Source organism: Phasianus colchicus, chromosome 7 (assembly GCF_987193195.1).
Source record: "Phasianus colchicus chromosome 7, bPhaCol1.hap1.1, whole genome shotgun sequence".
NCBI lineage: Eukaryota > Metazoa > Chordata > Aves > Galliformes > Phasianidae > Phasianus > Phasianus colchicus.
This window is the reverse complement of record NC_143442.1, coordinates 18,588,142-18,613,827: the sequence shown is the minus strand read 5'-3', so window position 1 is coordinate 18,613,827 and position 25,686 is coordinate 18,588,142. Positions and strand designations below refer to the sequence as shown.

The following is a 25,686-nucleotide window of genomic DNA, read 5'->3' as shown; positions in this document are numbered from 1 at the left end:
GATAAAAAAAAACATGAGAAAAGTTTCATGTATCTTGGTTGTGTCATATGTTTTATTGAGGCTCACTTACATGAATTAACAGGTGAAAAAGCTTCTCTAAAGCTACTATGTTACAAGATACATCAGACTTGACAAAGCCCAAGCAAGATGGAATCAACGGTGATTATTGGCAGTGAGATGCATAAAGGAATAGACATGACTAGTTTGTATTACAAGGATGGTGGTTGTGTTTGTTGATGAGGATGTAAATGTTTGTCTGGAATTTTCACTAGGTATCATGCTGGAAAGAGAGAGAGAGATGTCTATTTCTGCTGGAAAATGTAAACATAAGTCAGCAAAGTTTCTCTTTGTTATCATCATGTAGGATCATATAATCATGTCTGTAGGATGATGACAGCTTTTAAAATAACGCCTTTACCTTTGATACATGTACTCTTGCTCTTCATTATGTTCAAGAGGTAACAAGCCTTCAATACTGTTCAGAAGCAACAGCTAATAAAATTTCAGGACACTGTCTGAGAAGTTGATGAATAAACTATTTACTGACTACAATGACTTTCTGCTTGCATCTAAAACAACTGGATATCTGGTTTCTAAAATCGTGCCTTTTTTTTTTTTGTCTCCTTTTGAAAAATACCTTATTTTTTTTCTGCATTTGATGGCTTTGGGGAGCTGGTCATTGCTGATTAATCTTAGCTGACTACTGAACTTTGGAGCTTTTCCTTGTTGGTATAATAGAGCCAGAGTTTAATCTTATGTCCTCCCCCCGTTTTTTTTTAATCCAGGAAAAAAAAAAAACTTCTAACTGCAACTTGTGGAAATAATCTGAATGTTTTGAGAATTGAAGTCATTCTTAGCAGTGTGTTCCTGATCACCCATCAGCTTTTCACAGGTATATGGAAATGGTGATTTATCAGAACTACTGAATCCTCTCTTCTTTTCTACTGTGCAATAATTAACTGGTTATCCAGCTTCATAATTCAAAGGTCTAAGATTTGATGCTTGTCCTCTTAATTATTTCTGGAGTTTTGAGTACAACACTCCTATATGAATAAAACATTACTTTCAGGTCAATATGAGGTTTCAGGCTCATAGCCTTCCAATTAATGAAACAACACTTCTTCTGTACCTAATCAGCCACAAAGGATTATGGGGACCTAGGGCATTTTCATTAGTATCTCTTAAAGTGCCTGACACAAAGTGATGTAGCTTCAGTTTTTCGGGGAAGTTGAAATGTTTAACAGTCATTCCTAAGGAATGAAAGGAGGTTTTTAATGTCCAGGGGAATATGGTAAGAAACCTGCTATTTCTTTGAATGGCTCATAGCTCTGACTTACAATGACATTTAAGGATAACTGTTTATCTTAAAACAAGCCAACCAACAAAAGCAAAAAAGGACCTTCCATACTGCTGAAGATAACAGTAATTACAGTGGATACATCACATAGCTTTGTTTGTAAACATTTTTTTTGTTCAAAGTATTGTTCCAGTAGGAATGTAAGCACAAGTAATGAATGTGTTCCAGTTTCTTGACTCTGCCCTTCACCATGTGATGTAGTGCAGCTGCACTAGAAAACTCAAGTGTTACAGATCCAAAATTTCTTAAGCTAGCCACCAGAGGAGTAACTTAGTGGTTTTAAGATCGTATTCTGAATAATGTTGATCAGTCTGTCTTCAAAACGGTAGGAGGTACCCCTTACTCCGATGGGTTCTTTGCGAGCCTCCTAATGAGGAAAAGATCTTAAATTCTGGAACTGTGGATTAGACAATAATAACTTCTGTATGCAAGAATAGGTGCTGACAAGGAGGAATTCAGTTAGATACCTTGCAAAAGACAAGACGCACCATTATGCTGTTCTTGATGGTAAACTTTCACCTCAATTCTCATTCTGTGATGTGGCTATAAAAATAACATTGCATGCTCTCTTGCTGGTAGCTTAAGTGACTCTAGCTTCTCCAGACATGGAATTTGCCAGTTTCTCCTGGCTATTAAGGTACAGTCTGATGAGATGTTCACATGAATGGTGAAGTCAGTTTGAGTGTTGTGTTCCTTACTAGCATTTGCAGCCTGCTCCTGCATTTGCGGAACTGTGCTGTAAAGCAGGCACAGCAGTCCCTCTCTCTTGAGAACCTAAATAACTGCAGGGACAAAAGGGATGATGATTTGCAATGCTGCAGCTCAGAAGGATGATAGATAAATGAGGAATTGCGAACTTCTCAAGGCAGTTACCTTGCTTACCAAAGTCTTTGCTCACTGAACTGTTCTGTATCTTGTTCCTGCAAACAAGTACCCCCAAGGAAAAGAGCAAGGTTTGTTTGTTTGTTTTAAATTACTGTAATCCTTTTTACCTTCTGCATTCATGAGTTTGGTCTCTTCTTGTCAAAGCAGTTTTGCAAGTTGGCTGAATCAGGTACTATTTTCAAAGCAAGAGGCTTGTGTACAGTTCTCTAGCTGTCAGCTAAGAATAGCTAAAAATGTAGCAGTTGTATTGAATTAATGTTTACTTTGTTTTTCCATTTCATATTACAAAAAATATACTGTAAATACTTTATAGCTCAATGGTTGGTATTCATAGGATGTTGCAGGGCAGCTGTATTTTGGTCGTATGCTGAATATCTTTGTTTTCAGAAAGATTCTTTCATAGGCCTACTGATGTCATCTTTTTCAAGTGAGTACAAAATTCATGGAATAGCACTATATTTTCTGCTTTTTTTGTTAAGTAGGAAGTGTTTAATCTCTAGCTGTCTGAAATATGTATCAAAACTATAATAGTCTGTCACCTACAATCTCCTATACTGCTAAACCATCTTCTCTTTTGCTCAGTGTTGTTTGTTTCTTCTTTCGTCCTTTTCTTTGGATGCCTCTGGAATCTCTGGAGCATTTGATCCTGGCTATTGGAAAAACATCACATAGCAATTCTTAGCATGTGAGAAATCCATTTTTGAAGTTCATCCTGAACATCCCCAAACTCTTTGATTAATAGAGATGTGTGGCAAAGAAAATAGATAACTTAAGATACTGGCACACAGTAGGTACTGTTGCCTATTTGGTAATTAAGTTTTGAAACCAGCTCTGTGGGAAATGACAGAAGTAATTTGTGAGACATTCTAGCCTTGGATGCTACATTAATGAACAGTAATCTCACCTCTTACTAGGTCTACTCTGTTGCCTATTCTAGCATCATATCTGCATTTATTTATACCGTTTGCTGAGGTGGATGTTTATACAGTTTTATCCTCTTTTGTACAACATATTTTTCTCTGAGAAGACAACTGATTTTTCTTTTGGATTTTTCTAGTTCTCATCTACAAAGTGCCTGGGAGATTCACCTAGTTTTACATCAGAAAATTGAGGCACTGAAAAGTTCTGTTTAAACATATCATTTGATTTTTGAGCATCTCAGGACATCAAGGACTCAGTTTCTGTGTACTTTGTATATGTTAAAAGCACAGCTCCCATCAATTTTGTTTACAGTAGTGAGTATTTAGTGTTCTGCTGGACAGGCCCAGGTGTCTCAAACCAGAAATGAATGCTTCAGAAGCTGAAGTGACTTCTTATATAGTAAGCTGTTGCACTAGAGTAATGTTCTCTAGTGTGGTATACTTCTTTCCTTTCTTGTTTCATTTGCTGTATGTATTTACATTTATGTAATATATGGGACAGTGTACTTCCTTCACTACTTTGTCTTCATCAATGACTATACCTGCTGGTATATTGGATGAGGTAGCATCCAATGGAAAGTAGCAGGACTGGGCTTCAGAAATAAAAATGCTTTGGCTGTTATTTTGAAAGATGTGCTATGCATTTCTCTCCTTCATGGAATATGGTGTTGAGGTGCATAACCTTGGAAGTGGATTGTATCATACAGGACACCTAAATTAACATGGAAAAGACTAATATTTCTACTGTTTTATACAGTAGAATACAGTAGAAACCTGAGGTAAATGCTCATTCAGTAATTATTTTCTACTATATGAGCGTTCTTGGGATATTCACTTACGGTTTTGCAGAGCTGCCTAGACGTGGCTGTAAGAATGAAGTCTGTTTTCTGGGAAAATATCAAGACAAGGATTCCAGTCTTGAGTTTTCTCAGCATAGCTCAGTTTGCTCTCATAAAATGTCTTCAGAGTTAATCCATATTACCCTACTTCCCTTGTGAGTATCCTAATAAATTTTTAGAACATAAGTTATTTGGAAATGCCTCTTTACTCCCTGTTCCTTCTTAGGTACAAATTCTGTGTTGCTTCTTTGCAGGGCAGAGATTTTGCTGAATGGTCAGTGAACTTGAGCAAAAGTAAGGAGTTCCGTTCCTTAGAGACAAAGTGCCAAAGACGACTGCTTGCAGTAAGACAGGTACCAAGAGCTTTGATAAGTAGAGCTATAGCCAGGGGGAACGCATGCCTATCCTTGTTTTGTGACTGTCTCCAGGGCTAAGGGACTTGCAGTTTGAACCAAACAGTGCCAACCAAGGGGGTGGAAGGACAAGATTGGGAGTATTTAATCTTTCCCTGTTTTCTTCCACATTTCAGGTAAAGAAACCCTCTAATTTCTGTACTGTTACTGTTAAAGTCCTTCACAGGCCCAATGCTGCAGAGTTAAAAAAAAAAAAAAAAAAAAAAAAAAAAAAAAAAAACACAAAACAACCAACCAACAAAAGCAAACAGGGTTGTTTGGTTGTTGTGAATGTCTTTGCAAGTCTCACTTGTTCAGTGGCAGTTTTCAGAAAGATGCGCAGTTTCCATGAGCTTCTTTCTGTTCCAGGGTGCAATAATTAAATTCCAGATTGAAAGAGAAGTTGTAATGTGTTACTAACCAGGAGACCTTGAGAACTTCGCTCCATAGCACTGGCTGCACTGAGCTGTCCTGACTTAATGGGTTCTGTTCTGGCCTGATTCACGGCTCCTGGGTTGAATGTTTTTTGCATTCATGTGGACTGTATATTCACCTTTGATCCAGTGTGTTTGTCTTCTGGAAATCTGTGCTTCAGTGATGAATATGCATTAGATGCTTGAGAACAATGTCAAGCAAGGCCCTCTTTTTATTATTTCAAACTTAGGTGGTTTATTTTTGCCTTTAAAAAAAGTTTTGAGAAAAATACCTCCCAGGCAAGTAAGTGCCATTATTTTAGGTATTGTGAAATATGATGTAGCTTATATCAGAAACTTGGTGAACTCAACGGCTGTTTTCTGCTGTTGTGTTAAATAAGCGTGACGCTTCAAATTATAAAGCAGCAAAGATGGATGAAATCTGAACAATGAACTTGCTGCTGTTGGGTTGTTACACTATCACCCGGGTAGAGATCGAGTCATTTTTAGTTTAGATTTGTATTTTCATATTAGTATTCTTAGCATGACTACAGGTAGCCTTGCTTTAGTATGATTAAACAAAAACAATGAAGTAGCTTATCATACTAAAGGCATGTGATTTCATGATGAAACTTGCATGTGAAATTCAAAACACTGTTAGTGACATAAAATGTTTTCTATTTGGAAAAACTTAGGTTTATTCAAGGACACATTGGCTACAAGATTACCAAATGCCAGTGACAATTACATTACCCAGTAAAGCACTGGATAATGCACGAGGCAAATCCTGAGCCTCTGTAAACTGTCCTGAGAAGTTTAGAACAGACAAGAAATTTGTCTGACCTGCTGCTTCTTTGAGTGAATCTCTCCCCTCCTCCTTTAGCCATCAGCTTTGTGTCTTTATCTAGTCATACATCAACCCTGGTGTTTTTGTCTATTTGTTAAGAACTGGATGAGCTTGGATACTGCAAATTAGAACTGAACTTTGGTCAGAAATCAGGCCTTTCAATTTTTAACTTCAGTGCTTAGCATGCACCTTTCATGTGTAAGCAACATGGCTGTTTGCTCTAAATTATAATGTTAAGAGCTTTTTCAATTGTGCTTGCTTACAGCACAAACTAGGCAAACAAACACTTCCCAAGCTACATTTTGAATTAAACCCAGAATTCAGTAAATAACTGCATTGCTGGTTTTCTCCCCTCTAACCTTGTAACAGATGTAATATGCATCTTAAACCTCAAATAATGCATTAAGAAACCCTAGATCTAGCTCAGTCAGAAAGTGTTCAACTGACAGTCAACAGAATGCTAAGAGAGAGAGCTGCACTCTATTGGTACAGTTTTTGGATATATTTACAGGAGAGCCTGGATGTGTTTCATCTTGCAGCTCAGCTCTGCTGAAGTGCTGCTTGATGGTGTCCAGCAGAATAGTGCTCCTTTGTTGGGTGATTAGGTTAAGTGAGAGGAGAATATTTTTTATTAAGTAAACTGAAAACAGCATGATCTTGTGCTGGCTCCTTAATGACTCATTCTTCTCCAGCAAAGTAACTGGGTAATTTCTGTTTGAGTGCTAGGAATAATGGTGAGGAAGGCTGACCCACTATTTCAGAATAGGGCTTGCCCTCACTGTTTGTGGTGTCTCCATTCATTCCTGTTTGAGAATAGTTCTTTCCCTCAGCCCTCTGGGGAATGGTAAAGGCAATGGAGGCAGGAGCATGCTTTCTGTGTGCCAGCTGTGTGAAACAGGTGCCTCTCAAACCTTGCATCCAGGCCACTCAAAGAAGCAGTGACCAAGGGTGCATGTAGCTCCCAGTCTGGGGTTGCAGCTCTCAGACCCTGTCTGCGCATTGCTGGGGTGTGAGAAGCTTTAAACCATTCCCCTTCTAATTAAGAACAGTGTTGGTGTATTGGCTTTTCAGGTACCCATCCGTACTGAGCGGATCTGCCCGTGCCCCTTCGAGGATCCCTTCCGTCCCTCCCCATCGGCGTTGTTGGGGGATTAAAGCGGCGGCGGCCCCATACACAAACGCAGCTGGTTCCGTTTGGTCAGCCTGAGCCTTGCTGTGAAACCACGACAAGAATTCCAGTAAGTTGGCAACACTGAAACACAAAGAAAACAACAATAGGAAAAGTCCTTCCGTGCAGAAAGGAATGTTTCAAGCGCTGTTCTCCTACGGTGAAAGGAGAGCGGGTGGGAGGGAGCAGGGAGATTTGAAGAGGGCAGGTCCCCTCCCCCGGCAGCTCTGGATCTTGTGATGGAGAGATCTTATCCTCTCTTTGTGATTCAGAGGTGCCAGGAAGCTAATTGAATATTCTGATCTGCCCCCTGTGTTTCTTGTGGCTTGACCCCGGTGCTGTGTCGTACCACTACACCAAACAGCCCCGAACCTGCATAAATCACAACCTCGCAAAAGCCCACACTCCACATCTCCCCCCCTCCCCCCCCGCTCCCCACCGCCCCGCTTCCTTTTCTAGCCCGATAGATAGAAAACCTTAGGAGAGAGTTAGGAGGATTAGCGTCCTGCAGGACCTAGAGAAAAATCTCAGTCTGCCAATAAACAACAACACGTTTCTTTAAAATTTCTACAAGTGTAATGCAGGTCTCCCCATCCCAACCTGAAATTATAAGCAAAAAGAGGTGTTTGGTTTTAAATATCACTTTTCAAATATCACTTCAAATTCTGTTGCTATCAAGCACCCATTGTAATGAGTGCGATGTGAAACAAACAAACGATACAGAGAATTTCTAAGGCTGGTGTTGTTAGAATTCATCTGCCCAAGTTTCCTGCAGGACAAACAGACCCATCTTCCCACCATGCATATGCACAGCAGTCTCTTTTTCACACACTTGTCTGTGTGAACAGGCACAGAAAGGAACAGCTTGGCATATCTCAATTTTCTATACTGAAGCCTACTCCTGACCAGCATCAAACAAAGTAATTCAACTTCACTTAGTTTATCTATAACATTTCTGAGTTTGTGCAGAAAGCATCCCAAATACGTGCCCTTTTCCCAGGCCCATGTTCTGTCCTGAAGCACCTGGGTATCTGTATCTTTCTCTGTGCTCCTCTGTACTGCTCCAGCTTCATTTGTAGGTATGTGATTCCTGCAACAGCAGCGATAAAACACAAGCAGGTGCCTCACCTGTGCTGTAGGTAGGACCAGAGGAAGGTGGCCAGCTGGTGTTTCCAGCATTCTCAGCAAAAGTACTTTACCAACCTGATTACATCTCCTAAGAAAGAGCAGAAGTAATATTGTTTGCGCTTTGCCTTTTGCAATGCTAATGTGAGGAACGATAATAACCAAATTATAAGTGTTATCCCTTGTGTTTGCTAACTGGGTATTTCCAAGTTGTCAGATACGTTTCCCTCGTTGGGAGCGTGCCGTTGGGACGCTAAAAGCAGGGACACTTGCTGCTTGCGGACGGTCGGTGCCCCGCTCTGCCCCAGCGCGCAGCGCTGCGGGTTGGGACACGACGCCCGCTGCCCCGCGGAGGGAGGGGCGGACAGTGCGGCCACAGGGCCCGCTCCGCGCCTCATTCTCTCATGCTGGTTCCGGGGCCGCGGGGTATAAAGAGCTTTATGCAATGTCTGGAGGGTGGGAGTTTATAGAGAACGCGATGTCTCAACAGGGGAGCGCGGCTTTCTTCTGTAACTAGCAGGATAGAAAAAAGATCCCGAGTTCTCTTTGCGGAGCGGCATCCGAAGCGGAGCGGCCGGCCCGGAGGGAGCTGGAGCATCCCAGCCCAGATGGGAACTCGGCAGCAGGCGGGTGGAAGAGCAGCAACTGTCTGCAGAGTGCTGCTGTTGCTCGCTGCGTGCATCCTGCAGGGCAGTTGCCAAGGTAAGCGCTGCTCCCGCTGCCCGGGCGGCTGCGAGGAGAGCCCAGCGCCGGCCGCCGGAGCAGCGGAGCCGGTGCTGGTAGCAGGGAGCCGCTGTCCCCAGGGCCGTGTGTTGGGAGTTAATTCTGCCTTAAAAGAGCCTGCAACCCCCCCATCGGCTCTTCGCTTTCCCTTATCTTGGTACTAAGTAGTTATCCCGGGATGGCTTTTCTGCTTTGTACAAACTTTTCTCGGGCTGTGCGGTGCTGCTGGGCGCGGAGGGGCCGCTTCGGCCGTGCAGCACTGCGGTCTGCCCTCCGCGTGCTCGGGCACCCGTTCTGGCTCTGGGCGAGATGAAGCCCGACAGAACCTAGCAGAGCCTTCCCGGTTTGTTCCTTGCGGTCCCCGCTCCCTTCTCGCCAGCGAAGCGCGTTCTGCGGCACGGAGCGTCCCGTGCCCTTTCCGGTGCGCTTTCCGGAGCCGTGCCGAGCGCCGGTGCCGGCGGGCAGCGGGTCCCGCACGTAGCACGAGGCGGCCGTGCCTTGCAGCTCCTCGCGGGGGGCGGCCCCGCCGGTGCCGGTCACAGCTCGCGGCGGAGCGCCGCGGTTGGGCTTTGCCGTTGCTAGGCGACCGGCAGCATGTGACTGGGCGCGGGCCGGCGCTCGGGGCTGGCGGGACCGGGACGGACGCGCTCTCCCGGCTGCGGCGGGGTGAGGGGCCGCAGCTCGCCCCTGGGCCCGGCTGGGGGCCGGGAGCCGCCGGCCGTCGTGTTGGTGCGCTGCGTGTGCGCCCAAATGGTTAATCTGCTTGCCTTGCTCAACTCTTAGCTTAAGCTCCTTAGACAGAATCAAGCAAGTAATTATGCGGCAACTGCTGCTAGCAGTTCCCTCTTAGGAGCGGCGAAAGAGGAGATGGCTAATGTGCAGCAGGAGCCCTGCAAAGGCCCTGGCAGGGAGGTCACACTGGGCGGCCAGCTAATCCCGTGTGCTGCTGCACGCTGCGTGCGATGGGGGCTGCGGCGCTGACCTCAAAGTGTGTTTTCTTGCTCGGCCACTTTTAGCCGTTTGGGACGTGCCCTGCAAAAGGTGTGAAGGGAGAGGAGCGTGGGCTCTGGAACATGAATCTGCTGGCAGTAGAAACAGGGTATTCTGATTCCTCCCCACAGTGCCTACTGAGGAAGTGCAATAAATAACTGCATAAATGAGGCTGTCTAGTATTAGTTGAAGCGTAACTGATCTTAATAAAATGTCTCGGTGACAATCCAGGCCACATGGTGATTGTTCTTGTAAAGTATTTGATATCCTTAAGCTGAGCTCCTTCAATCCTGAGATGTCAGACTCTGATTTAAAAAATAAAAATAAAAAATTAAGAGAATTTTGAAACCAAATTGAGGCTTAAAAGGAAATTGGGGAAAATTATATTATTGTGCCTAATCCTCTTCTCAAGGAAGGCTTGAGATTAGCAATACCTGAGTGTTCCCAGTATGTGCTGGATGTTTCTAGAACGAACTTCACCTGCACACTTGCTCAGATGATAATATCATAATTCTCCCCCAGTTTATTTAATTCTGGATTTACTAGACCTCAACATAGCACTTAAAGGCTGAATAAAAATACCTCCCCTTATATTGCTTGTCAATGCAGCACCTGGTTCTGTAGGCCTCTCTAGGCCTTGTTGCCCCTAAAGTAGCAAATGTTGCATCTGGAATCTGAAAAACTAACGGACTAACTCCAAAAAGGAGGGTCATGGGACTGATGTTAATGTTTGTTTTGAGGAATCTGGGAGGCCTTCATGCTTGTAGCCACAGACCCCAGATGCAGAATGGTTGTTGCACTCTCAGCAGCTTTGCAGAGGGCACATGAGCTCACTAGGGCAACTTCTCAGGCAAACAATGAGTTCTTTAATCTTTCTGCAAAGCATACTAGGTCTGTACGTTCATGCAGTGCTCCATGTACTGTCTGTTATTGGCTTCACCTTATCTAACGTGGAAGGCCTGCTGAACTTCTGTTGAGGGAAGGATTTAGTACCTGAAAGTGGTTAGAGATTTTTGTGTTTCTAATGCTTTGGGGCTAGTGGAGCTGTTTGTTTCTTTATAACATCATTCATATATATGAAAATCACATATAAATCATTCATAAAAGCCAGTTTTTCTTTATAAAAAAAAAAAAAAACAACCCTTCTCTCTAGATCTAAAATATTAAGAACATTATTTCTAAACTTACTATATTTATTATCTCTGGAGCCAATGTGTGTTTAATTTAATTGAACTTCCTTTTTTTTTTTATTTAGTGTACCTTAGGTCTTGATGAACTATTTCAATACAGATGATGTAAATCAATAATTAAATATTTTAACTTCAGTGCTGTTTCTTATCATCAATGCTTTTAAATTAGTGCATGTTGTAAAACAGTACCAACCTTATTTTTTTCAGAATTACATGTACTTGCACTTGCACTGAAGCTTTGGCTTTGCTGTAATTTATTGCAAAGTACTAATTTGCTTTTTAAGGCCAGACCTTCACTGTACTAAGTAGTTTACATAGTTTACATCTATGTAGTACTATCTAGTAGATGTAGTTTACATCTAAATTGGAATTTGCTACTCAACACTCCCTCTTCTCTGTTTCTGATGGATCTTTTTATTTTTTCAGAACTCCTCGTGTGTGGAGGACAGATTCACGCTGCTGTGAATCATATGTAATAAATGATTTCTTAACCAGGCTATATTTTCCTTGCAGGTAATCATAGTATTAGTGTAAACTTACAAATTCTTGGAAAAGTAGCTGGAAATGGAAGTGTTCCTATTGGTGGTCTTTCTTATTACAAACATGCTAGTTTTTTAATTTTTTGTGTTCTGTATTGAGCAAAGAGCCCAGGATATCACAGCTAGATTGACTTTCAAGATGTATTTTTGCTCCTTTTTTTTCAATAATTCATAGTTTCCTGTCACTTTTAAAAGTTTACTGTTGTAATCAAGTTCAGAATATAATTTTTAAAAACTTTGTTTTTTTTTAAAGAAAACCAGTTATCTGTATTGTGGGCATCTTGTCAAGATGTGATTTGCACAGCTTTGCCATTACATGAAGTTTGTGCATCGCATTTGATTTACATCTTAAATCTCCAATGAGAAATTGTTGGTTTAAATACAGCTCAGACTTAAAATTTGTTGCTATTTAAAGATCTTCATTTGTCTATGGGAACGAAGACCTATTTTAAGACCAAATCTGTATGCTGTAATATCAATCACAAAGAATGGTTGCATGAAGTGAGGCCAGTGATGCATAGAATATGTATGGTAAATCCAAGCAGGGAGAAGAATAGCTTGGAGAAACATGCTTTTCCATCGAGTATTGTAAGAATTCAATCTTCAGATTAATAATTCAGTGTGTTTACAGACACTATCTTGATTCAAATCTGTTTGATGTCTGTAAGATGATGTATAATGACATTGCTGTAGGCAATAGGCCAGAGCCAATGCTGGTATGCTGTTGTATGGCACAGTGTATGTTTCTGTGACAGCACAGCTTGTCTGTGAGATTATGTCCCTGCCAAGACTCACTGTTAGAAGACCTTGAATGAGGCTTTCCTCAGGGACTAAGAATTTGGGAGTAATGAGGAGGAAAAAAGGATGGCAAAGAAAATGACTGTGCCAATGCAAACTTTATGTACAGTTTAATAGGTATTGTAAATGATCACTGGGTTGCAGCATTCTTCATGTTCCTTCATATTCCTAGGGTTATTTTTTTTGTTTCTCTTGGTGATGTAGTTGGAAAAAATCAGGAGCAAAGCTTGATGTCTGACTAGTTCTGAACTTACTTTTTCCTGAGGGCTGATAATTTGAATGAGTATCTTGATAAAACATATTGTAATCTTCTGGCATTTTAATTAATGAGTTGTAGTTCTGTGCTCTGACAGTCTTTTTTTTTTTTTTTAAGGCTCTTTTTAATAAATAGCCTTCTTTTAATACATATCTTGACTTTTCTTAATAATTTACTCTTTCTGTATACTGTTCAGCAAAGCATAACAGGAATTTGCTAAGTAATCAGCTAAAGTGAAGAATGGGACAACCCCCAAAATTTTAGTTAAAAATTGAAGGCGGTAATAGGCTGACACCTGGTTAGATTTAGGTTCTATGCCAAATGCTAGAGTTACAGTAAATAATTAAGCTACAGAAGTCGAGGCATAGAGGCATAGCATTTAAGGAGATTTTAGCTAAGATAAATGTGTGATGCATGTGTTGCTTCAATTTCCCTGTAAGACAAACCAAAATCTTCTTTTATATATTGAGCTGATTGGAAATTTGAGCAATGAAATCCCACTTTAATCCAGATTTACTTTCCATGTGTTTTGCAGGAAATGAGCAAAGATTCATTTGAGGGAAAGGTAGAATGCAATTTCATTAAAGCTTATTAATTTTCTTTTTGGGCTTCCTGGGTTGATATGAAATCAGTGAGTTTTTGGAGCTTTTCTCCCTTGCCATCTTGCAGTGTTAGATTATTGTCATATTGAAGTACAGTGATGTTTGCTTTTAACTTCCCAGTATTTTATATGTAATCTGGGGGTTCATTTGTCAAGACTTTTCTTACTTAATACTCATATTCTTAATTACGCAGTAATCGGACGTTATAGCAATTGGGGGTATTGGATTAAATGCAATTCAGTCTTCCTACAAAACTTGTTCTATCTGAGACCTTGTGAAAACATTTTGGATGGGCAGATACCATGACACTTTGAATCTTTCTGTGCAACCACATTTTTTTAGGAGTGTTTGTTTCTCCTATTTTAGAGCTTTATTTAATAAGTAGTGAAGTCATGTAGCACTTTGGATGTAGAGGTGTCATTGATGGAAAAACATTAAGGGTCTCTTCTAATTAATGATCTACAGATTGACATGTATATAAAGAGAAGTTGATGTTTTGATGCTAGATTAGGTCACTGTGGTTAATTAGCTACGATAATCAGATAATTTGTTGGTGTGTTTTTAATAGTTTACACTGAGTGTGGCAAATAAAAGTCAACTTCTTTTCAAATTATTTTAAGTGCTTCTGCATATAATCCAATAACTGTACTTTGTTCATAAAATATCTTAAGCTGTTTTAGATGAAGAAAAAGTAAGGGCTCTTCTCAGTCAAGCCAGTGCAGCTTCATTGATTTCAAGGAAAATAACCCTGAGTTGTACCAATCTAACCCATAGTTGTACTGATCTTCGAGATGGAAAAAAGGATTTGGTGAAGAGTAAACATCTCTTTTAATAGCTTATTATTGCTGGAGATCCATTTTGCAGTCTACTTTCTTACGGTAATGTTCTATTAGCTGTTTTTTTTTTTTTTTTTTTTTTTTTCCTCTGAACTCAGCACATTTTTAGAACAGTTGAAGAAAATGAAGTTTAATGAGTAAGCATAGAAATGTTTAATGGAATGGGTTGCCTCTAGCAGGTTCTATAAGCTTTTACTGTTGGTTTTGAGCCTTTTAATGTTTTCTTTGTTTTGCAATGCTTGAAGTGGATTAGAGATCTAAGGATCACTGTTACAGAGTTTGCTGGGATTAATAAAATGGCAGAAAAGAGTTAACCAAAATTGTTCTTCCTTTATGCCCTGTTAGATTTTAAGCTTTTAATATGAATAAATTGCCTTTGTTTTGCACTCAAGAAGTCAGATTTTCAGCAGAAGACACTGTGTTTGTCCAATTATTTTCTTATGCAAGCAGGTCATGATGCCACATCCTGTTTTGTAGAGTCCAAGAAAGAGTCCACTGCAACAGGGACTTCTGTGGCTGATGACTGCAGGCTCTCGCTTTTGTAAGACAAGGTGAGGGATGGGGTTTTTAGTTAAGTTCTGTGGCATCTTTACTAAAAACAAAGACGTGTAGTACTTCAGATATCCCAGGAATTGCTATATTCACATTTACAATCTAGGTGATGGGTTTCATCTTTGGAAACCACTCAGCCATACCGGGGGGGTTGATTTGGTTTAGTTTAGTTTGAAGGAGTATAGGGTTTGCAGAATTAAAGTACCTGCATGGAGAAGTAGTCCTCCACAGGCCTGCCCAGAAGCAGGAAGTTGGCTTCAAACTTCACATCAATCACCAGTAGTGGGATGCCCCACTTAAGGGTATCTAGGCCCTCTCATACCATGTCACCTAGGGGTGTGGTTTTACAGAATTGATAAGCCAATTTCACAGCTACTGCTACTGGGAGCAGGAGACTGTTCTTCTCCCTCTTGCAATGGCATGTTCCTGTGTTACTGCCTGTGTTCCTGCTTACTTTATGTTAGTACTTATGTTCATGTTAGTACTACTATCAGACCTCTCAGTGAGTGATTTTCGTGTACAAACCTGATGGAAAACTAAACCAGTTCTGGTGAATTGGGTACTTTCTTGATGACTTAGTGAATTAGGACAATGAAGAGAAAGGTCTGGTAGTCACTAGAGGCTGGAAAAGCAAGTGAACCTCAGCATTAAGTGGGAGGAGTGGTTTTGGAAAGGAGAAAAAAAGAGACCCTTTGTCTATGGTAGTGAGTCAGTGGCTTGGCTCAGTTGGCCATGCACTCACTGCTTAATGCTACTGTAAGGAAATTTAGGAAATGGTTGGCTAGGATGCTAGTTAGAAGAATGCTCCCATCAGGGCTGTAATAGTTAGCATTGCTGGAAACTTTTGAAAAGTTGTACAGTGTAAACAGATGGCTTGACTTGAATGGGACTGCTCACGTGTTCACTTTTGAGCAAGATTGTAGGGCTGTTCTAAACCTGCAGTACAATAAATGAGTTGGATGATAACCAAACGCTTGGAATGCTGCAGCAATTTTATTGGTCTAGCTGAGTTAATAAACCTGATTTTTACTACTGAAAGATATGGCAGGTTTCTAAACCATTTCACTTGAAACAGATGAACTGTCGTTGGTGTCTGAAACTAGCGACAGTTTGTGGTGTCTTCCATACCTGTACAAGAGCTGTTCTGTTAGCTTTGCAGTTTTTCTCTTCTGTGTATGAATGAAGTCAGCCACAGAATGCAATTTGAAGCCTGATGACTCTCACCAGAAGTGAGTTTTAATTTCTAATATTCTGTAAATGTACCAAAGTACTAAAATTCCTTTTGTTACCTCTGCAGTATGTGAAAGATATTTAGTAGTGTAATTAAACTGAGCCTACTTAGTTAATAATCTGAGCCTTGACAAATTGCAGTTGGCTGAACCAAGAGGGAGATCTGAATAGTCTCAGACATAGCTCAATCATGCTGTCGCCTTGCTGGGGCCGGCTCACCATCTGTCTTGCTGGGAGCTTTGCCTGAGCAAAGGATGCAGCAGTGACAGCCAGGCTTCTTTGGCAAGTGCACTAGCAGTGGTGTTTCATGAGATTTGTATTGTAATTGCAGACAATTGGAAAAAAAAAAAAAAAAAAAGCAATTTAACAGTGAAAATATAGAAATTATATTATTGGTCTTCATTATTTTTGCAGTTTTGAACTTTTAACAAGCCAGAAGCAGAAGGCACTTTGAAATGATTATCTTACGGTACAAATATTAAAAAAGAAAAAAGAAAAACTTCAAAACTGTACTCAAAATCCTTTAGAAATTTGGGCATCTCTTCAATTCATTTGAGGAAAAACGAAAAGACAAATAGTGAAATTTAGTGAAGTAATAACTAAAAGTGAAGTGAAAGCTCTGATCTTGCCAAAGTACTTTATCCATACTAAGATCTTATTACCTGTTAGATAACAGATACCATTCTTGCCTGTTTCTTGTTTGGTTTTCTGAATGTTTTAACAGCAAAGAGCTCTCTTTTTAGATGTGCAATACTTTCTAACTTGTTGGCCTACTCAACTTTTTTCATAGAGTTGAGAATTCTCAGACACTTAAAATCCAAGAAATTTCATGAGGTAGCAGAGAGGGGGAGAGAGGCACCCCCCGTTATTGCCCCAATGAGGGAAAATCTCAGCCATTATGTTCTTCATAGAGATTCTGTCTTTTTGACCAACAATATACTGGTATGGTTGGGGCCCTCTTCCTAGCACGCATTTGGGAAGACTGATGGGAGCTACTGCTATGAGGAAGGGATTATGATTTAAAGATTGCAAATGTGTATGCAAACTCAGAGGGCTGTAGCACTTCTCCTATGAAGAAAGGCTGAGAGAGCTGGGATTGTTCAGCCTTGTGAATAGGAGGCTCCAGGCAGACTTAAAGTGTCCTCCCAATACCTTTAGGGGGCCTACGGAAAAGCTGGAGAGGAGCCCTTCAGAAGACTGTAATGAGAGGACAACGGGAAATGGCTTTAAACTAAAAGAGGGGTGATTTAGATTAAATACTAGGAAGAAATTTCTAACTCAGTGGGCAGTGAGGCCATGGCACAGCTGCACAGAGGAGCTATGGGTGACCCATCTCTGGAGGTGCTCAAGGCAGGTTGGATGAGGCTGTGGGCAGCCTGAGCGGGTGGGGGCAACCAGCCTGCAGCAGGGGGAGGGACTGGGTGGGCTGCAAGGTCCCTTCCAACCCCAGCCGTTTGTGATTCTGTGCTGTGTTCTGCTACCACTGTGAAACTTGGGAGAGAAGCGATGCCTTTTCTGTTATTTGTGATCACATATGATAGGATAGATTTACGTATTTATCTGCTTTTGATGAATTCAAGGATTTTGACTTTTTACTTAGAGATGTTTATTAGTATTACTATTCTAGTGAAAATATTTTTATGAAAAAAGAACACCTTTAAAAATGATAATTTAATTCTTGTCAGTGATTTTCGAGTCTGTTAAGATAAAATTGCGTTCTGTGAGAGTATATTGGACAACTTCTCTCAGTTCAGATGGTCCTTCTTTTCTCGAGGAATTTCTTTTTCAATAAGCTTGATAGTGAGTGACTAGCTGTAACTATTAGTTGCTAGCTGAAATTACATTACTTCAGAATGAAGGGGAAACGTAGCAATTGCCAGTGCATCTGAAGTAATATCTGTAGTTGTCCTTGACAGCAGTAAGCAGCATTATTACGTCTGTGCACAGTACGTGCTTGTAGCATACGATGCATCTGTTCTGCACAGACATTTCAGTTCTTCTGTTTTTCTGAAAACATTCTCACATATTTAGTCTTCAACAAACCACAATTACTATTTCTGTGTTCAAAATGATGATTGGGTACCCTGTGAAACTTTGGGATGCAGATTAATGTGTCTTTTTTTAATTCAAGAGACCCATTAGGTAGGATGATACTACTTAAGTTGTGAAGAATTTTGTTAGGAATATGGGTTCTGTGGGGTGAAAAGAAAAAAATAGCTTTTGATCTGTATGCTTACTGTATTTATTATCCGTAAGGGGAAATAGTTCATTTTTCTAATGACAAGTTTCATTTTTCATTTAATAACCTATGGTATAATATGCCCGTAAAGTTTATGATTTGGTGAAGTGTTGTATATTGCATAGCAGTTTTCAGTCTTAACGACAGTGCGTAAGAGAAAATACAAATGACATGATTTCATTGTCTCAAGCCAGATTGTAAGGCTATTACTGAGGCAGATTCCTTATACTGTAGTGACTCATCAGCTTTCAGGAGAGCATGACTGAAATGAATGCAGTTCACCATCTCAGCGTGAGGTTTAATTTTGAGAACAAACGGCACATTGGTTGAAAACTTTATTTAAAAAAGAATGCAGGCTCTCAGTATGGGAATAGCTCCGTGAGAAGGTGATTTTATCATTGCTACTGCATCTGTCAGATTTTCTTAATGGCATATACTGTACATGTTCTCTCTTAAATTGTTTGAACACTTTTTGAGCACTTTTTTTTTTCCTTCTCCATTTTCCTTGCACTGTGTAGCTGTAAATACTTCCTATTCTCAAAGGTCTTTCTCATTTGGCTATCTTCTCCCCCTCCTTATCACCCCCTGGTTTCCCAATTGTTATTCTACAGCAGCCCTCGGGGCCATTAGCAAGGCCCATTCTTACAGAAATGCTTGGGATGCTTCCTTCTGTGAGTAATTGGGAGTGCCTTTTACTTCTCCTGTGTTTGCTTGTTCTTCTTCCTCATCGTGTCATTTGGTCAATTAGAACAGATTTTTGCATATTTAATGTTCTATTCATGAAAAATAAGCTTCTGGGATTTAGAAGAGCTCTGAAGTGTGCTTCCCTAGGGATCATAGTGCTTGCTTCACTTACCCACCTAACACCATCACAATTGAATTATATGTGGATTAAGACAGCTAATGTCGGGACAACTGGTTAAGGTTATCCAGTTTAGGGCAGAACATGTTCTTTACGCGTAATGTACTTGAAATACATTTTTGTATTGTGGAGGCTAATATTTCAGTACCACAAATACTAGTTTCTTTGAATTTGGCCAGACAGTTAATAACTCTCAGGAAAGGACTACAGATAATTTTTGTTAGTCTCACCAATGCAAATACTTCGTATGCAGTCAGGTTAAAGAAAGTGTCAAGTAAAAATTAATAACTGAGAATCAGACATCACTGAAATGTGGGAAATGTAGCAGTGACTTAAACTGGAGGAAGAACACTGTTCAGTATAAGAAATAATATCAATGGAAAGGAGTATCACATCCTGTCTATTAGAATCAGCTCTTGCTTAACAGGATTGTTTCTTATTTCTGCCTTGTTTTAGGACTACAAACATCCTAAGAGTTTACTTATTGCTTTTTAAATAGTGTATGAGTTGAATCAAGTTTATAAAGATATTGCTGTTTCTACGAATTTGCTTACAGTACTGTAGGATATAGGCAGTGATATGTGGTGTGGGCATGTATAATAAAGAAGCTGTCATGGTTTTAAATTTAAAGTTTGGGTTTTTTTTTTTTTTTTTTTTTTTTTTTTTTTTTTTTTACATTTATGTAGTGAATAATTTAAGGCTATTGCGTTTTTGTTTTTTTTTTTCCCCAAAATGAATAGTTATAAAGTGATACTGCAGAGACCATGGTTATTTTGTTCTGAATATCAGAGCTTAAACAGACAATTTATTTTTCCCATGAGGACTGCATGGGACTTATCAGAAAATTCAGAGCTTGTTCTCTGTATTGTTCAGGTTTTTACTTGAAAAAAATAAAATTAGGTTTTCTGTTTTCTATCAGGCTGTTTACATTCATTATTTCTTCAATTAAAAAAGCTAAAGTAAGGTAGAGAGGATGAGGATTACGAATATCTTTAACGTTGCTAGGAGGCATTTACAGTGTCATTCCTTTGAACTTGATGCCTGCAGGAGACTTGAAACTTTTTCTTCCTCGCAGGAAAGCTTTCCTGCTTAGTTTCAGTAGATGAAAATACTAAATTTCTTTAATTCCTGGATTTATGTTGACGCATTAGCAAAGATGAATCTATAGTCGTTTTATAACTGTACTAACTGAAAGCAAATAATTTGACATAGAATACACTAATTTTAAGTAGTCTTAAAAGAGTTTGCATGTGAGCAAAATGAGTTTTGATGCCTTAGTTTTAGCAAACATTATAGTTGACAAGTGTATGTGCAAGTGTGCGCAGACAAAGCACAGAATATACTTTTAGAATGAAGAATTTAGTAGTGTAATTGTATTATTTCTTCTTATATCTAAAATAGCATTACTGTTTTACAGCAGAAGAGACTGCTATCTCCAGAATTCATTTTTTTTGCACTGACAGAACACTGCTTTTTGGCAACTGATTCTGAAATGAAAATCTTACCTCTTTCTATAGTGAAACATCATATTTTGAAGTCCACAGTGAAGGACGAAATTTTCACTTTCGTTCTTGAATTTTAAGATGTTTGTTGTTGTAAATCAGTGAATAATACTTGAAAAAGCAGTCATTGGGATATAATCCCACAAGCAAGATTCATTTATAACAGCTTCTGATACTGAACATTCCACTGAGCTCACAACATCGGTTGTTCCCAAGTTCTACTCCCGCAAGCATGGAATATTTAGCTCATCCACCTGAGATAGAGCAGGACTCTGCTTGTCCAGTGAACTTTATGAAAGAAAATAAAAAGGAAAGTTAAGTATTCCTTCTGTTTCCATTCTGCCCACCCTCCTTATAAGTCCTACTTATAATCCAGTAATGTTAAAATATGAGTGGATTCCTAGGGAGAAGTGGGTTGGAAGTACAATCTTCTGTTATTTTGTAAAAACAAACAAACTAACAAAAAAACCCAGCTAATTTGTTATTGTTAGTGGGTTTCCGCTGTATTTTGAAGAATCTATATGATCAGGATTTGGGAGTCAAACCTCAGTCCAGTTACTGTTAGCAGAAAAACAGATCTATTGCTTTAAGTTCAGTCCTCAGTGTTTTGTATACAGAAATATTCCAGTTATGTGAATTGAATGCAGACTAATTTTCTACTGTATTTTCTTCGATACTATCCATTATTTCTTTAACATGGTGGTCTTTATGGACATCTAGGCAAAAGATGTTTGATGTTGTGCAGCCTTCATGATCGAAGATAAACTTTCAGCAATACCTGTGGATGCTCATGTAATCTGATTATTAATAATTTCTAAATCTGAATAGTTTGTATTAAATATTAATGCTACTTGAAGAGAATATAAAGACAAAAATAAATACTATCTTAAGGCAGTGGCGTGAAATATAGCAGAACTTTGAGTTCATTCTACTTTGTAGTTTAATCTTTGTTTATTGTCCTATTGTAATTGCTAGCAAAAAACTACTTTTTGATATCCTAGAGTGTTTTACAAAAATAAGCAGAGGTCTTTGTTGAAATATGAATTTTATTTCTTTCTTCCTTGGTGTGGGAGAATGGAGCTGGAATTTGCAGATGTTCAGCTTCACCTCCCTGAGCATTCCAAAAGCCCAGGCTGTTTGAAGTGTAATTAGGCTAGGTAAAAATCTGACATCAAAGTGTATGAAAGGTGCATCTCTGGGACTTTACCTGCAAGACCACCAGTGAGCTGACATGGTGCTTTTTCTGTTTGGGGGCTGAATAGGAACAAAGAGTACCCTTTGTTGGAAGGCAGAAAGAAAAGAGAACCTGTCACTTTTGTGTTGTAAGATTCATACAGAGAGGCTTATAATACTATTTATTAGCACTTCTAAATTATTTTTTAAATGAAATGCGATGAATTAAGACAGAAAGAAATTACTGCCTTGAAGGATGTTGGTCTTTTAAAACATTAAAAAAGTTGTGAAAGATGATTCCTGAAACGTAAAGTCATCACAGCAATGTAAGTTGCACTTCTGAGTAAACAGTTTGAGTGGTGCAGTCTATTCTGAGTTTAATACATTCTACATTAATTTAAGTCTTTCATTCCAGCTTAACTGTTAAAAGAGATTTTAGCAGTTCCCAAAGATATTGTGAATGTGGGGAAGAAAGGGCTAGTGATTTCTTTTGGTCTATTCTATGTAGTCAAACAGTCATGATGCCTTAAAAATCTGAGGATGATGTAGTTAATTCAAAACACATGGAGTCAAAAATTGAAAGCTATGTTGAAAAGAAGATAGAGAAATACTTGAAAAGAACTGGAAAAGACTAACAGCCTAGAGAGCAACTGAAAGGAGACAAGTGTAACTTGTAGAGTTGTACAACATTATTGTTTCCATTATGAGTGAAAAGAAATATTTAAGTTTTACTTTGAAAAACAATACAAAAAAAAAAAAAAGGATTGAATTTAAGTTTTTTAATTCTCAATGTAAGTACTTTAACACAAACATGTTGGAGCAAATGAAGCACAAATAAAATTGAGTGGGCATAATGGTAGTCCTATGAATTAGAGCCATTATGCTGTGAAATGTCTGAAGCTATTAACATCTTTTTCTCCTGATAAAGTTCCGTACGACTTAACGTGACATGGAACAACATCCATTAGTGGTGTGAAGATTGGCTACCAACATCTGGTGGCAGTGGAGTTTGTCTTTGGCACTGGTTTAACTTCATTCTTATGCACTAGTTGTTGCAGAGCACAAAGTTAATTGTAGTTAATTGTGTAATAGAGTTTGTATTGCATTATTTCTGTTGTTCAGCAATACATACATGTTTCATCACAAATTGAAAGGCTAATACTGTATTTTTATTAGTGTTTTGTCCTGTTTTTGCTATGACGAAGTCACTATTACATTTCTTTATTTCCTGGGAAAATGACTACCTGACATATTCTTTGACCAAGTGGCTTAGCCAGGGCCTGGAGTGTTAGCTTCATGTTTTTAACTGAGCAAATTCTGAATCTTAAACATCCACTCATGATTGGGTCCCAGGCACAAAGAAGCACAGAAGAGCCAGTGACAAAATTACATAAAGCCCAGAGATTGTTAAGTGTAACAAGGAGGTTAGGAATTGTGCTCTTGGGGTATATTTTTTCAGTGAGATTTCTGATCTATGATTTTCATGTTTTGGTACCAGACTGGTTTGTGTTAAAGATAATATCGTATTCTTTCCTTGGTGTTTTCCTGAATATTGAACCATTGAAGTAGATACTTAACTTTTAAAATTCTTACTGTTAATGTCCGCGAATACTTTGTGGGAGGGCTGCTCTGAAAGTACTGTCTCCTATTTTAATATGTTAGCCCACAGTGTCAGAGGCAGATGTTGTTGGTATGGCAGTAGAGGTTAAACCTTCCTGCCAATATTCCATTACATTTTGTTGCAGTGCAACTGATGGAGCAAAGGGACAGTCTGACAGTATGACGTCAGACATGGAAGTGTGCATGGAGCGAAGGTGTATTATTGAATTTCTCCATGGCACCCACTGACATTCATCAACGCTTGCTGAATATTTATGGAGACCAACCAGAGGATGTGAGCAGAGTGAGGTAATGGGTAGTGTGTTTCAGCAATGGTTACTGTGAAAGTGGGTTGTCTCTGCTGGTGCAGATTCTGACAAGAACGGCGTACAGGCTGTTGTTCATCATGGGTGAAAATGCAGAGCTAATGGTGGTGACTATGTTGATGAATTGTGTTTTGTAGCTGAATATCTGTTGTAGTTTCCATGGAAATGAATAGCAGAAATTACTTTCAGAAGGACCTATTTATACATTCTGGTGTGATTCACAAAGCTGAAGTCATGTATTTTTTTTTTTTAGTCTGTCACAGTAAGAAGACAAAAAAATGAATTATAGTAAAAATAAAGCAAAACAAAAAATTGATCCTATCTGAATGTTGAACTTTCAAAAGTCTCCTAGATACTTTTCTGTTAGTAAATTTTAAGCATGGCAGTAAAGCTTTAAACTTTAATTGGTTTACTGCTTGTTTTTAAACTCATTGGTTATTTCCTGCTGGAATCATGCTGACAGAATTTTGTTTGCCTGAAAGAGGTGTCTGGTTTTATCAGCATCTGTCAGAGTAAATCAGAATTTCTATGGAAATTACCTCATTAGTATTAATTTTTTTTGGCAGTGTCTGATTTATGAGCTACCTTGCTATTTTTAAAAAAAGTTTCTAATGGAAAGCAAAAATTTTTCATAAAATTGCTTATTACTAATCCTTCAGTGAATCAGGGCTTAGATAATGGCAAAAAACAAACAGATGCCCCTGTCTTCTGACAGTTCCCTGCTGAGCCAGGTGCTGCAGGCCCACCTCGCATAGTCTGAAACAATGGAAGCAGTCCTTTTAGACTCTGTGCTTCTTCTGCAGATTGCCACTATTCGGTGTGAGCGCTGTGTGTCATTTAAAACAGATAACTGAAGTCACAGCGGCTAAATCACGGTTGTTCAAATCTCTTGATTTTCAGGAATTTGTTTCTAGCAGAACGAGTATATTCAATTTTAGAGTAAATAGTCTCTGTAGTTGTCTGTAGGAACAAACCCGGTTATTGGTGTTACTGTTGACATGGTTAATTTTATTTTATCCTGGATATTTCTGCTGAATATTGGTAGTAATAGGTTTTGTAGTTCATTTTCTCCCCGTTTACTTTCTTTGTTAAAAAAACAATTTTTGATCACAGATGAAATGCAGGCTTTTTAGAGCCTTGATGATGAGTTTCGGAACAACTTTTCACATTTACTTCTTCTCTATTAGTTTCAAAGGCTGACTTTTTAATGCATTGATGTCATTATTTACTGTGCAATTTTCTTTGTTACAAAGATATTATAAAGCAGTGGTACGTGAAGTGTCAGTTGGTTTTATATTTTTGTGAAGGTGCATCAGAGCTGTGTGCCTGCAGAAAGAAAGCACAGAAGATAACATTTGAAAAGGCTAATGCCATAATTAAATGAATTATAACAGATCTGCTGAAGAATTGTATAAACAGACATTGATACAGCACTTACTGTACGTAGGTGTGAGCAACTTAAACTGTAATTCCGTGTAGGAGAATTGCGTGCTTTGCAGATTTTCTGTTTAAAATTCAGTTACCATTTCTCATTCTATATGAAGGCAGCTATGTTTATAATGCTTTCTTAAAAGTTTATCAGTGTTATCTCCTCATTTATATGACTATAAGGATATGATTAAATATAAGAACTTAGTACAAGATAAGCAAAGTGAATTAGAGGTTGTATGTAATACTTCAAATTTTTTTTCCAAGTTATTCTTTACGAATAATATACAAATTATGGTGTAATTACTTGCTTGTTTGTAAATATCTTTTTCACTAGAAACTCCTTTTTTGGGTGTAGATTTAATTCTGTATTGTAACTTCTTTTTAAGTAAGTGACTATTAATATTCCTGTGGTTTTGAATGGCAATATATGTCAAATATACAAGCAAATTTAGTTTATACTTTTTTGTAGTAATTCCAACAGAGATGTGGTGTTTTAGGTGTTGTGTTTATCAGAGTTTTAACTGCTAATCTCATATGGAAATGTTGCTTTGGAGGGCAAAATTCAGTGAGAGGGCCTGGGATTCCAGAGTGAACTTGTACATTCCTTCAGGGCATTTTTGCAAGGGAGGTTGTTGTGTTTTAAAGGTAGTTGATAAGAGACCTGCACCACCAACCCCAGACCTGCACCACCAACCACCATCATGCATTAGACTATAGAAGGTATTTGGGTGAACATACTCCTGTACCACTCTGTACCACCATTTATCCAAGTGAAATTTTTGACCATTTGCAGGATACATTATAAATCAGGATGTCACTACCAGACAATCAGATTTGAACATTCCTTGCATAAAGTAGCTTGCCTATATCCCTTAGGAATACATCACTTGGA

At 39.0% G+C, this 25,686-nt stretch overlaps 1 protein-coding gene across 7 annotated transcripts in view; it reads left to right on the top strand.

Annotated features, from left to right (window-relative positions):
- Nucleotides 1-794: 794 nt before the first annotated feature.
- The window catches only part of LRP2 (LDL receptor related protein 2), a 118,497-nt gene continuing 93,605 nt past the window's right edge, over nucleotides 795-25,686 (top strand). For 6 of the 7 annotated variants that reach the window (XM_090143977.1, XM_090143976.1, XM_031599518.2 and 3 more), the window contains exon 1: nucleotides 8,550-8,648. In XM_090143977.1, the coding sequence (XP_090000103.1) occupies nucleotides 8,555-8,648 (94 nt within the window). In that variant the 5' untranslated portion in view covers nucleotides 8,550-8,554. Of the gene's footprint in view, nucleotides 893-4,255; nucleotides 4,355-6,724; nucleotides 6,892-8,436; nucleotides 8,649-25,686 lie in introns of those variants that run through there. The other variant, XM_090143974.1, reaches the window with a different exon arrangement.